Source organism: Scophthalmus maximus, chromosome 4 (assembly GCF_022379125.1).
Source record: "Scophthalmus maximus strain ysfricsl-2021 chromosome 4, ASM2237912v1, whole genome shotgun sequence".
In the NCBI taxonomy this organism is placed as follows: Eukaryota; Metazoa; Chordata; class Actinopteri; order Pleuronectiformes; family Scophthalmidae; genus Scophthalmus; species Scophthalmus maximus.
Window position 1 is genome coordinate 15,351,728 of NC_061518.1, and position 14,253 is coordinate 15,365,980.

The 14,253-nt window shown below is 39.9% G+C and overlaps 1 protein-coding gene across 2 annotated transcripts in view; it reads right to left on the reverse strand.

Annotated features, from left to right (window-relative positions):
- Positions 1 to 14,253, reverse strand: part of LOC118302754 (CUB and sushi domain-containing protein 1-like) — a 269,330-nt gene that overhangs the window by 19,559 nt on the left and 235,518 nt on the right. For both annotated transcript variants that reach the window (XM_047331593.1, XM_047331592.1), the window contains exons 58-65: positions 12,772 to 12,960; positions 10,853 to 11,029; positions 8,867 to 9,052; positions 5,712 to 5,888; positions 5,207 to 5,392; positions 850 to 1,023; positions 655 to 721; positions 48 to 154 (exon numbers count right to left, since the gene is read on the reverse strand). In XM_047331593.1, coding sequence (XP_047187549.1) covers positions 48 to 154; positions 655 to 721; positions 850 to 1,023; positions 5,207 to 5,392; positions 5,712 to 5,888; positions 8,867 to 9,052; positions 10,853 to 11,029; positions 12,772 to 12,960 — 1,263 coding nt within the window. The remainder of the gene's footprint in view (positions 1 to 47; positions 155 to 654; positions 722 to 849; positions 1,024 to 5,206; positions 5,393 to 5,711; positions 5,889 to 8,866; positions 9,053 to 10,852; positions 11,030 to 12,771; positions 12,961 to 14,253) is intronic.

The following is a 14,253-nucleotide window of genomic DNA, read 5'->3' on the forward strand; positions in this document are numbered from 1 at the left end:
ACTCTTAGTACATCTGATGGCAAAAATGTTTTTGTGTGTTGTCTTACCTATACAGGCTGGTTGGTGGCCACTCCAAGTCCCATCAGCCTGACAGACTCTGGAGGCAGAGCCTACCAGCAAGTAGGGCGCATGGCAGTAGAACCTGACATCTGACCTATGTAAGGGAAACAGATCTTTAATTTCACACACAAATACAACAAATACTTGTTATAATGAATAAGAAAATTATCCCAGGTGTAGTTTCTTTAACTTCCAGCCCTCTGTTATCCATAGAACAGTGTAGGGTGTGATAAATGTCTGAACTTCTTTATCGAACCACTTTTGACCTTCATCTTTCATTTGTTCATGAGCAAAAATCTATTTTGTCCTTGCACTGTTTCAAACTGACATACAGACAGAGGCCAAAAATTGTCTGATCCACTTTTAGATAGACTTGATTGATTCAACAATTGGTGACTTTGCTGAAACATACAACACTTCCTAGGTGGTTTCAAAGGAGACATAGTACCTCCTTTACATTTAGACATGTTCAGAGTGAAGCAAACAAGAGCACTTCTCAACAGTATTTTTAAGGACCAGTTTGAGCAAATAATCAATGAAGTGGCATAATGCAAGTGTGGCAAGTCGATTTATATAGTGGAAACACTAACTGACCGGTATGAAAAGATGTTCCCTTCTCTGAATCCTCCTCCAGGAGATCCAGGATCACCACACAGGACAGCTGGAAAGACACAACAGTGACAATTAGCACTCTCGCTTGGTTGGAATTATTAGTGAGGACAACAGTGATGTGCATCAGTTCAAGTTAGGAAGCAGTTTACAGAATATGTAGCCGGCCATCTAACTTACGCAGACACTGTGGGATGTCTCCCGTCCATGTCCCATTCCCCTCACAGGTTAACACGGCAGGAGTGGACAACTGGTGACCGTGGAAACAACTGTAGCTAACACTTGATCCCCATGACTGGTCCGTACCCTCCACTTTCCCATGTAGGACTTGAGGAGGAGATCCACACTGGATCACTGGCACACACACAGAGATGTAAACGATCATCTACAGTTATAACAAGTAACATTTTTAACAAAGCCACTGCTCTTACACTGTAACTAGCAGTACTAACCTCTAATCTACTAATCTCAAGTGTCCACAGATAAAGCAACATCAAATAAGACGATGAACACTCAGAAAGACAAAAGAGCAGTTAATACATGTCCCTGGTGGATATACAGCCCCAAGATATGGAAGAGGAGAACCAACAACTGAAACTACACATTTCTTAAGAAAACCCTGAATTAAAACAAAGACTTAATTAAAACATACATTTAAACATTCACCAAATACTTCCATACTCAAGGCCAGTGTAGGTTATATGACAAGATGGCTACAGATGGAGGTGTGACATCAAGTGAAAACAAAGAGAAGCAAAAGCGGCAGACAGCTGCGATCACCATATGGACATTAACTGTCTTAAAACAGCACATGACCCAGGTCACCACATTTAAGTTGCTAAACCAAAAGAGCAAACATGGTCACCATATTGACCGAGAGTTTCTGAAAGGACATTCAGGGTTAAGCATTGCATGTGGTTTAATTTTTACTTCCACACTGCTTATTGGGAGTAATCTGTTTTCCTTCACTCTGCTAAATGAAATGCTGATAGTATTATCCACACGACAACTTTTCCATCAACCTTCTTGTTATGAAATGCTGTTCTCCATTGGGATTTTAAGAACAAATACATATTCATAGCGAAACTCAATTAGTGGGGTTGCTATTTATGTAATGCTAATGAGCCACACAAACCTACAGCTTCTATAACTAGTGAACATAACCAATGTTGATATCAAATAGTCCAGCAGTTTAAGTTGACAAGGGAGCACTTAAATAAATCGGTTATGTATTGAGAATTAACAATAGTGTTTATGCACACCATCTTTTCAATATTTCAATAGATAATTTCGTACATTGATCTTCATGCACCTGTGTGTGTGTGTTGATACATGACAGTTTGTTGTGCATTAACATCTGTTCATATAACTTCATAACACCCTGATAACCATCCGTGCGTGTGAGCATGAGCTTGTGTGTGTGTGTGCCTAACACCCTAAGATAATGATAACCATCTGCACGGCTTCAAACATCTAATAAAGTCGGTATAATTCTCATCTAACCGGGAGACAGATGGTTTCATGCACCATTCACTCTACTATGATGATATACAGTGCGTACAACCAAAGAGAGAGAGAGAGAGAGAGAGAGAGAGAGAGAGAAAGAGACATGTACATTCAAACTAGTACATGCTGTATATACAGTAGATGCGGCAATAAACATGCTGGAATGAATAGGAAAAAAATATATACATCTATGTTCAGGATGCAGTAAAGATAATTAGCATTGCCTCAACAATAAATCCCTCCAACACTTGATTTAGTCTGTTAATCTTGTCTCCTATGTCATTTTTGTTTTTCTCAGTCTTCACTGTGTCTGTGTTACATTGTGGCTTGTCTTAAGACTCAGAAAGTGCAGTTGACAGAAAAACTGGTTTGAACTAGAAAATAAATAACCTTTGTTTGTAACGTTGCAGTTTCTAGGCAACAGTGGTGGTCAACTTATAACTTGACTTTGTATGATTTTTTATGTCACCAGTAGACACACCTGCACACAACTCAATGCCAAAACCCAGTTTCTTAAGACATGCCATTCATAACTGTTTCGTTGTGTGACTCAAGGAACAATAGCTGGTAGCTAGCCAGCAGCTAATGGGAATTCAGATAATAACTGAATGAGTATTTTCTTCTCCATCAAAACATCCTCGTTGTTCGGCATCAAACTCCAGCTGTCTTAAAAAGAGAATAAAACATTATTGACTTCAGAAGTTCATATTTCAGAACAATATTTCTACAGGTCTCTGATGCCCAAAGAACACCTGTGTCTGTAATTGAAGGTTTCAGAACTTTTATTTTCTATTTGTGTCTTTCCTTCGCCGTTGATTCCAGGGTTTGGCGTCACATTATTCTTTAGGAATAACTCATCCCTGCTTTCTGATACCACACCTGCTCTTCTCACTGTCAATGCGATCACTGACTCTTTTCCCTTTACCCACCCTTTGTTCTTTCTTCTCACTCCTCCACCCTATGTTCTTTCATACCCAGCCTCTTTTCTCTCTTCCTACTCCTCTCAGGACATCCTCTCTATCTCCCTGCACCCTTTTCCCCATCATTCTGTCCCTGCTCCGGTCCTCTTTCAATCTCGCCCTTGCTCTCTTGGTCTCCTTCTCACACCGTCGCTGCGGCTCTCTCCCTTAATTCATCTTTGAGGCATATCTCTCTCAGTGCAATTCAGCCAGTCAACACATTTTATGGGCTGAATCCCTTTTCTCACTGTGTGTTTACAGGTTTGGGAACAGGTATTGATTTGCGTCTCTTTGTTTCTCCCATCACTTCTTTCCTCTCTCTTACTCACTTCTCTGTCGCTCTCTCCTCGTAGCCCCACTGATCGCTCTTCACATTCTCTCTCCCTTTTCATTCATACACTTGACTCTCTCATTTTCTACCTCCCATTTTCTGTCTTTGAAAAATCTCTTCAGTAACCTGTGTCTTCTGTGTTTTTGTGTTTATGTAATGTTTTATTCTACGACACCGCCTTGGTTGTTCAATAGCTCTTTCTTTCTACGTCTAACTTGAATCACTTTGCCTGTCAAGCTACACTTTTATGGTTTACAACTCCTTCATGCAATATGCTTCTGTATGTGCATGTGTGCCTGTGTGTGAAGAAGTTGTTGTTCCAAAACAGGATCAAATGAAGACTTGTGGGTTGTTTGAAGTGGTTGAAATAAGAGTGAATGAAAGCAGGGGAGACGAACAGAATGACATGAACAGCAGAACCTGAAGAGAGGAGAAAAGTGAGAAGCAAAGGAGGGCAGAGAGAAAAAGACAAGAAAGGGAAAGAAAGAAACAAAAACGTTAGAGGACTTTTCTTACCTGTATCTCTGCCTCTCTTTCCCAACATTTCTGGTCCCCTCTAATTTTCACTTCCATTGACAGGCCCAGTCTCATTTCTATCACCTACAGTATCTTTTACTTGTCAGTTTTTCCCTCTGTCTGCATCTTTCTCTGGTTCCCTCTCAGTAGCCTCTCTGCCTGCTTTCTCAGTTTTTTTTTTATTTTTTATATCTCAGTTCAAAGCCTCTGCAACTGCAAGAGCCAGCAGGAGATTTTCTGTTTGTGGGAAGAAGCAGCAGGAAGGATCTCAGGAAACCTTCCCTTTTTACTATCATTGAGTATCATAGTCTGAACTCTAAACATGTGTTGCTGTAAAACTCCAGCCCATTTTACTTTAATAGTCTTTTGTAATTTCACCTTTATGTTTGTGAAAAACAAGAGGGGTTTCAAGAAATAAAGCTGAATTTAACACACTGTTATTTTAAAAAGCAATGTTAATCTTCCCTTGGCCTCATTCTAATGTACTGTTAAAGTCATAGACTGTTGATTTAGTATGCCAGCTTGCACTGAAATACTGTTGGTCTTTTTTACATTGTCACTTGATTTGTTGGGCTTTTTTATTCTTAAGTATTGTTTTTCACTTTAAACCCATGTTCTATTTGGCATTTAACAGCAGTGTAGAATTTTACTAAAATGTGGTATATGTACTTGCTGTTCAGGCTTAGTCACAATCTTTACATAAATATTTGTCATTGATTACTAATGGGATTCAAATATGAGCTCTTAAAACTAAATGAAATATTCATAAAAAATATATAATTTTAAATACAATAGTTTGATTTGTGTACAGTTCTATTTTTTTTGGAACCATTTTCTGAATTTTTGAGCCCTGTATATTTTGTTAATAGATGTCACTGTTTGGAGCTATCACTGTTAAAATCTACTGTAGTATTTGTTGTAAATGTTTTGCTTTTGACATGGATATTTTTTGTGTAAAATGTGTCTTTCATAACATATTTTCTAAATATATATAATCACTTTGTTGTGATTGGTCAACGACTTCTAGCGCATGTAGGAAGTAGTTAAAATAAGTAGCCTAGTCTTGGTTGGAAATGACTGAAAATTAAACATCTGCAAGTTGCAACATGTACTCCAATATTGTCCTCCAGATCCCTTGATGCTTTATATTTGGATGAACAGATAAACTCAAAAGTTGTCTTATGTTACTTTGGGAGCAGTTATTATAAGATATCATTGTTGTCACCTTTACAGCTGGGTTTGGTTTGATTCCAGGTTCCAACTTTAGTGCAGCGCAGAACGCTGCATCCCAGTCCAGGTTGTTCCATCAGGTGTCCCGGGTTACACCGGTAGGTCACCGTGTGGTTGAAGGCAAACTCACTTCCGAGATAGATCCCATTGGCTACTGGCCCAGGGTCTCCGCAACTGATCACTTAAGAGGATGAGAGAGATAATCATGAATACAGTATGTACAGTGCTAATCTGTCAGAAGCCTGCAGTTGTGTAGTAGTGTACCAGGTCAGTAACATTTTTGGACTTTGCTTGCCACTTGACCTCCCCCTCCTACTCAACTTTTCTTTTACTTCCCTGAAGCAATTCCTGCCGTAGCTGCAGTAGACCAAGCACGATTCATTCTATTGCTGTATGTTTTCATACATGCACCAACACTGCTTCAGTGTTATAGCTAATAAAGCTTGTTTGACCTTTGCAAATAAGTAATAAAGCAATAGTCTTCAACTACCCAATCTTACCAGTGCAGTCTGGGGGTTGTCCTGTCCATGTCCCATTTGTTGTGCAGTGTCTGGTGGTCAGGCCTGATGTTTTGAAGCCTTCCCAACATGCATATGCTACTGAACTGCCAAAGGTGATGCCATCACTGAAGACGATTCTTCCATATGCTGGGGTGCCAGGGTTACCACAGGATACAGCTAAAAATTGAGGGAATATTAAACAGTAGTGATTAATTATCCTGATGATATCTGTGTGAGCAATACCTTCAGGTGTCACTCAAAGGCGATCAGCTCTAGGCTGCAATAAAAAGATCATCACTAGTCAGCTAAAGTAAAGTAAAATATATCCTTGAGGTAGTGACGCTGATTGATGACTAAAGGTTGTTGGACTGATTCCGAGCAGTGGATGGCAATATTCTGCTTGTGTGCTAGAGGCTGGCAGGAGGCCGGTAATACATCTACAGCAGCACCCACTACAAGTGCCGCTGAGCAAAGCACAAGGCCTTAAAATGCTCCAAGGTCAAGGTTCTGCGAATCTGCCTCCAAGGTTCTGCCTCTTCTAAAAACAAGAGATGATGTCTGCAGATATGCAACAGCTTTTACATGTGATGATTGTGGTGTGATTCCCAACAGCTGTGAGAAAGAAAAAAAAAAGTAAGAAGAAGATTTGTCATGCAGCCGGGTTGTGAAGCTGATTACCAGACAGATCCCGTGGACAATGTCCTTCTGAAGTCATCTTGGGGAAAACAAAAATCTCAGCAATGAGTGCTCGAGAATTTTTGTTCATTATTTGACTATACCTGTGGCATTACAACTTCCATTTAGACACACTGGTGTTCATCCCCACAGCTGCTTCAATAGGCTCAATGCATTGTTCTCACACATTGTTTTTTTTCAAACAGTCAAAGGCGTGAATATCCATGTCTTTGTATTTGAATCACCACTGCTCTGGCAGATTGTAAGAACAAACTGTGAGAGAGGACACAAGAATGAAGAAGGGGAGAGACGATGACTCTGGTCTGAAGAAGTGATCCATCAATCTTTAGTTTGCTGGCGCAGCACATTAACAACACCAACAGGAATTAACAACTAACCCCAGCACATTTCACTAATAAGATCATGACAGCTGACGGACTTTAACATCCAAACACCTATTGATGGGATTCATTAGTTAGAGCACTTAAAAGCTCTGTCCAAGCATGTGTGTGACAGGGTGTGTAGGTGGAGCACATCATGCAAAGCTGTGTGTGTGTGTGTGTGTGTGTGTGTGTGTGTGTAAAGTCTGTTCCTGTGTGTGTTACAAGTACATGAGCAACGGTCTGTATTTGTATTTTGTTGTATGGATTTCTTTGTGTTTGTGTCCCAGTGATAGATGCCTCATCCTTTCTGAATCAGCTTTTAACCACTATTAGCTTAATGAAAAACAACTGTAGACAGACATAAATAATTAGTCTGACAAAAACACAGACACGGATTTTGGTATTTGTAAGAATGGAAAGACTTGATTCAATGTTATTCATTCAGTATATGTAGGCAAAACATGACTCAAAATAAAAGTACATTCATTCTCAACCAAACAGCAAATCAGTTTTACACACAGTCCTGTGTCTTGCAGTTTTGGGAAAGGGGTTGCGAGTTTTCTTCCAAAGTGAGATACAATCTGAAAATATTGACAGCTGACATGGCACAAAAATCACATGTGATGATCCACTGCTCATTGTTCTAATGCTAGTCAGTTTGGCATTTAATCTTTGCAGTGTTCTATATTTGGTGTACTGGTGATATTTGGGTCACAGCCACACAATATTACGAGTACATTGGAACTGTATGACTCACTCTTCCTCCCACTAACCACTGAAATTACTGCTAGAGCAGTCCATCTATCTTACTGAATCTAGAATCTGCTTCAAAGAACAATGAAGATGATGTCAGCAGTGTTTTATTCAGCCCACCCAACATAGAAGGCAAAAGGGAGTAGGCAGCACACAGGCAGCAGCTTAGGATTTGGGGACCCACTTTAATTTCACCTAAACCCCCATGGGTTTAAAGAGTGTCTCTGAAAACTGCTGTTGTATAGGAGGCACTTTTATTACCCCTGTGCTGTGGAAGATCCAGCTCAGTCAGTTAGGAGTGACACACTTCAGTACTTTGTATCTGGGCCACAAAGATATAAACATACACAACACGTACGCAAACTTCAATCTCAGACTGCTACTCCCATGAACCTCTTGCATTATGTGAACCTGAAGGTTCTTTTCCCTACGAAAGACAATTTAGTTTGTGGTCAATCTACATATCAAATCATCTTTTAAAGCAAAAGGTATAATAAATTGTATATTTTTTGTGTTGTGTGGCAATTGTGTGAATTAAAGACTGCAGCGATTGAGTGAAACGTCATCTGAGGAATTAAAGTTCACTTTGTAGACATGGTTGACATGCAGTTTGTTTCAATATACATACTTACTTCATGATATGCATTGCATCTATCTCGATGTATGTATAAGCAATGTGTAATCTTCACTTGCACATTATTTATAATGTACAATGCACAATGTGTGTAATGTGCTTTAAGCTATATTTAGTAACGGATTAGTTGCTTACTGTCACTAGCATGCCAGGTAGCCTGATGCTAATGTATTCTCCAAAGAAGAGATTAAGCTGTTCAACTTTGGAGCCTGAGACACTCACTCATAAAAGGCAGAATAATTACATCTATATGGCACAAATATGTTTATACAAAATAAGCACTTCTTCATTTTATAGCAGTGTTCTATAGAATCTGGTTCGGGACCCAAAGGCACTATCAGATGAGACAGCAATAGTTTGCAATCAAAACCTATGACATCTCCAAAACAGTCAATTCTGTTTAGGCCAAGTTGGCACATCCATGTCCCTTGGACAGGGAAAGAAGCTGCATATAGATAGATTACAGTGCACAAGAGGCCATTAATGTCTAGTTTGACTTCAGGAGAAAATCACTTATATTATTTTCAATACAAAATAACCAAGTGCTTTGATGGAATTCAACATGTTATCTCTGTTAAAAATTAAGAAGCTGTGTATTCTGTTTGAAGTGTGAGTATCAGTAAAGGCTTTTAATTGCTTTTCCTCCTTCTTTCAATAGATTCTAATTTTTACATAACCACACAAGTCATGTTGCTGCCACACTTCCCCACCTTGACAGACAGGTTGTGTGCCACTCCAGGTGCCGTTGTGAAGGCAGGTCCTTTCAGCTGAGCCCGTCAGACTGTATCCCGCCTCACAGCTGAAACGCAGCAAGCTCTTGGTTTTGAATTCTTCCCCTCCCAGACGGGCACCGTGAGGAGGGACCCCTGGGTCTCCACAGATTCCTGGATTTACACCTGCAGTAAGAAAAGAGACATAATATTAATGTAATGGATACATAACAACAGCCAGACATATGTACACCACCGAGGGAACCCTCAGGACACCCACGCAGTTCTGAACTGATGAGACACAGACATATAAACACACATAACCACATGCACTGCAGAGCTAAACACAGTCAATACAGTTATGGTAAAACAGCGCCTGCATTCAACTAATGTCCAAAACCCTCCTAATAGGTTTTAGTGATTTTATGTAACTATATGATAAAACATAGGGTCAGGAGGTTGCCTCTCACCATGCAAAAAGTCTATGCCTGCATTCGTGCTATAGGTCAACAACATGGACTAAAAATGATTTGTGTTGATGTTATTCATCTCATAAACTGTTTTTGGTAAATGCACAAATATTTTGCATACTCAGCTTTCCATATACAGTGATACACACAGAAACTTGTAAAACTGTACTTTGCATCAGGCTACACCGAATTGTTCTAGCATTAAAAGCACTGAGCGTGTCACAATTTGAGCAGCTTAAATTCCATCGGTAGGGATTTGTGAGTTTAACAGGGTACAGCTCCAAATGCAGCGTCTTGCATCTCAATGAGGTCTTCAGCTGCACGATGGATTCTGCCCCGCAGAGTGTTCTGTTTTGAGACCAACAGAGTAAGCTAATTGCATTTCAGCTGTAGAGACTGGATGCTGAGTTTGGAAATGATCAGTTGTAGTGTTGTGGGATCTGTGTAAGCCTACTGTTGAGCAGCACTTACAAACTGAGTAGTAAACCAGGAGTCTTCCGCCTCCTTTCTCCTGCTTGCCAGGTTATACACAGTACAGTAGGCATTTCCATTTAAATGCATTCACAAATGTATTAATTCCTCAAGCTCACTTGCACAATTGCGATTGTCTAATTATGACTTTTTATTTTATTCAACACATCAGCTAGAAGAAAGAAAATTACTAGACTTTTGTATTATAGTGTTTAAAAATCATTAAATCCCATACCAGTTTCTTTTTGCAATAGTCTGCAAAGTCTGGTTGAAGAACATATGCTCGTATGTGGCAATAGATCTCAGTGTCATTTTTCTAAATATTGTAGCATTGTGAAGAAAACATTTCACATACATGTACTGTATGTAGTGATTTGGTTAACACTCTACTACTGTCACTATCTACATAGAGTACATAATACCCACTGATCTAACAAGCAAAACAATATGAAATTTTGAAATATAAAATAATGAAGGAACCAAAATGAGACTACAACGGGTCAGTTATATTTCCCTGCCATTTCTTGTCAGTACCTGTTAGAGTATAGGTGACATTATGCAGCATGTTATGCCGGAGCAACAAACCACTGAAGACGTTTTCATTCTGAAACTTGTTACACCGGATGGGGGGATATTTTTTTTGACAGCTGAACCAATTTATATCCCTTGCTCACAAAATAAACAGGATTAATTCTTCAGTTCGCTCTAAGGTCATAGTTTTCTATGTTGAACAATGAGGGTTTTGTTCGATGTTTCCCTTTTCATTATTTGTGAAGTTGTTTTGTATTACAGTAGTTTGTATTTGTATTTTATTTTTACGGCCTCAGCTAGTATATCGATGGTTCACTCCCTGAGAGCGGTTTGGAATATAAAGTATGTATGAGTATTTGTTTTGTTGTAAACATCTACATCTGTTAAAAAGCACTCACCCTGAACACCCTGTATGAAAATGCGTGAAAACGTAACTGACTAAGTGTCTACGCTCTGCTGTTCCACTTGTTGAAAACCACCAGACATGCTGCTTCATGGACCTGAGCGTCATTACCTGTGCAGTATGGTGGCGCCCCGCTCCACGTGCCTTCTTCCTGACAGTGTCGAGTAGCATTGCCCACCAGCACCCCACCAGGCAGACAGGAGTAGTGCAGCACTGAACTATATGTCCAACTATGGGTTCCAGATATGACTGCATTAGGTGGCACCCCGGGGTCTCCACAGGAAATTGCTATGGAGACAGAGATAGATTTAAATGTAGAGAGATAGAGAGTGTTTGTTAATGTGTGTGGGGATGTGTCCATCTATAGATTCCAGATACTACTGCATTAGGTGGTGCAGCTGGGTCACTGGGGGAAATAGCTAGAGGGAAAGGGTGACGGCAAGGGAGAGGGTGGGATTAACAAAGACATTTGTTGTTTTTGTGTGCACAGAGGAAATGGAGAAAGAAATACAGTTCTGTGAACCACATCAACCACATTTTTTCTAAATTACTGTGCAAAATACCCAGATAGCAGATAAATATTAATTAAATGTGGGGCAATGTGTATTATTTATGATGATTTTTTTTATTAGTGAGACATTTGAGTTAAAATCTAGGGTATTAAAAAGTTTTTTTTTCCTTTATTCACCTTTTTTAAATCCCTGTTTCTGTATTTTTGCCTATATTTGATGTATCGATAGGTGGTAAATATTAAGGAGAGATGGGTATGACATGCAACAAAGCTGGAATCAAACTGAAGACTTTGTGGTAATGTGGTATGCACCTAAAACATTAGGTCAATGCATGTTAAAGTTATACAATATAACCTGTATAGAAATGAATAAACAGGGCCCCTAATGCTCTGTTTACACTTCATGGCAGTATGCCAGTAAAGCTTATACTTCCTAATTCTTCCCTACAAGATGAAAAACTAGTAGAAATCGTTGCACAATGTCAAAGAAACGCACATTATTGAAAAAAAATATTATTTTTCTTCAATTTTGGAAAAATTGATGTTTTACAGAGCACAGGTTTCTGGAGGACACAGATATGAGACTGCTCCCGATTTTCTATTTCAGCCAAATGACTGGTCCTCCGATATCTCCCCTTACCCCCAAATTGTATTACTTCATCCTCTCCTTGCCCCACAGTCATCACCCCTCTCCCCTCAATTTTCCGATAAGACCTTGTTTCTTGAATGTAATGCTCGATGCACAGACGCTGGTGTCTCACCAGTGTCTGTCCCTCTCTCCCTGATTCCTCATCTCTACCTCTCCGTTACTCTGTCCTTGTTCTGCAGCCTTGTTCGTATCTCTATGTTTCCCTCTCCATCTCTGAAACAGATTCCTTGTCTCTATTGCTCTCTAGTTTAATCTCTATGTTTCTATCAGCCATGGTAGCTCTCTGACATGAATGCCTATAGACCTAAAAGACATATTTCACCTTTTTTTTTGAAAGCATGCGCACGCACACGCACACGCACACACACACACACACACACACACACACACACACACACACACACACACACACACACACACACACACACAGACACTCAAACCTTTAAGTCTCTTTCCTTTATACTCTTGCCCTCCTTTTATGATTACTTCCCTCCCATTTTCTAAGTTGAACCTCGTCTTATTCTCTCACTTTCTCATTCTCTCCTTATCCTCCTCCCAGTGGCTCTTCAAGCCATTTCACTCCTCAACCGTCTCTTTTCTGACAAATATAAAGAATACTAAATTGGAATCCACCTGCCTATAGCTAATTATGTCCTGCAAGAAAAAACTTTTGCAGACATATATTTTTTGTAGAAATAGAAATAGATGTGACCTATTCACAATAGGACAAACATTTTCATTATATGCCTATGAACTTCCATCTATTGCAATTTCTCTCTGCTACTCTCGTATTTCTCTTCTAAACCTATTTTGTCATTGTTCCTTTTAGTTCAAATTATTTTCAAACTACCTGCATAAATCCATCCATACCTTGGCAGCGAGGGATTGGTCGGTCCCATCGTCCATCATGTTGACATGTGAGGAGTGCAGAGCCCAGCAGATAGAAGCCTCGTTTACAGTGGATTGCCACACTTACACCATAGCTGAAGACTTCTGGGTAACGTAGGCCAGACTGGCGCACACCATTTTCCACGTGGCCGGGATCTGAACAGTTAACCACTGCAGAACAGAACAGAAACCTGTATTTAGTCAGCCAGTATTAAAATCTGTCCTTACGACTGAAATCTTTCACCACTACTTTTATGTATCCATGGGTCACATACTCAAATACTACTGTTCGGAGATAAGATAAGATAATCCTTTATTGATCCGCTGTAATAACATACTGTGTGCATTTGTCATCATCCCCTGCATCCCCCTTGACATTGAACTCTAAAACTTAATCATCTGGAGATACCCTCCCAAGTAATATTCCTCAAGTTTGGTGAAAATCAACACTCAAGAGATTACTGTAAACTCTTTACATTTTATCTTCTTGTGTCATTGACAGGTTTACTTTCGCATGAGAGTAACTATAATATTCATAAACTAATGAATTTGATATACTGGGTTTAGAAGCAGAAAGTACATAAACAACTTGGGGACCCAAATGCAGTGGGTCAGTAAATTTAGTGAAATATGTAAGGAGCAATTTTAGATACAAGAACAGAATCAAATCATTATCAACCCACTCTCTGAATGATTGAACTTCCACGAAACAACCATCACATATAAGGATGGTGTTGAGTATATTTAGGGTGCTAAACCCTGAATCACAGTGTTGCAAATTATGATTGTCATGTTGTACTGTCCTACTCTTTTCTAAACTGCTCTTTTGTCATAGCCTGGTTTGTTCTCTGGAGTTCTTCTTTGTTCTCTGCTTTCTCCTCTGGTCCCTTCTACGCTGCTCTGCTCTCTGGGTAGATGCCAGTCCAAGATGAGTGGAGTTTGATATTCCACATGTCACAGGGGAGACTGACATTCACTCAATTTCAAGTCCATGGGGGACATGGTGTGTGCCTGCGTGTGTGTGTGCGCGCGCGCGCGCACACACACACACACACACACACACACACACACACACACACACACACACACACACACACACACACACACACACACACACACACACACACACACACACACACACACACACACACACACACACACACACACACACACACACAAAGAAAGTGGGTACAAAGAAAGTTCCAGTCTCTTAACTGACAGCTGCTGCTGGGAGGAAGAGAGAGGGTGAGCTGGATAAGACAGAAAAAGTGAGGGAGATGGAGAAAGCAAGCAAGCAAGGATGAACCCCTTCACTGGAAAACCCATGTGAGCAACTATTTTGTTTCGATCTACTCTCATGACTGTGCTGAACGCTTCTGTGTTTTAGTACATCATAACTGTTACACTACCAGAGGTCTGGGGCTTGTAGTGTAATGACCACGCTTGGTTAACAGAGAAAAACGT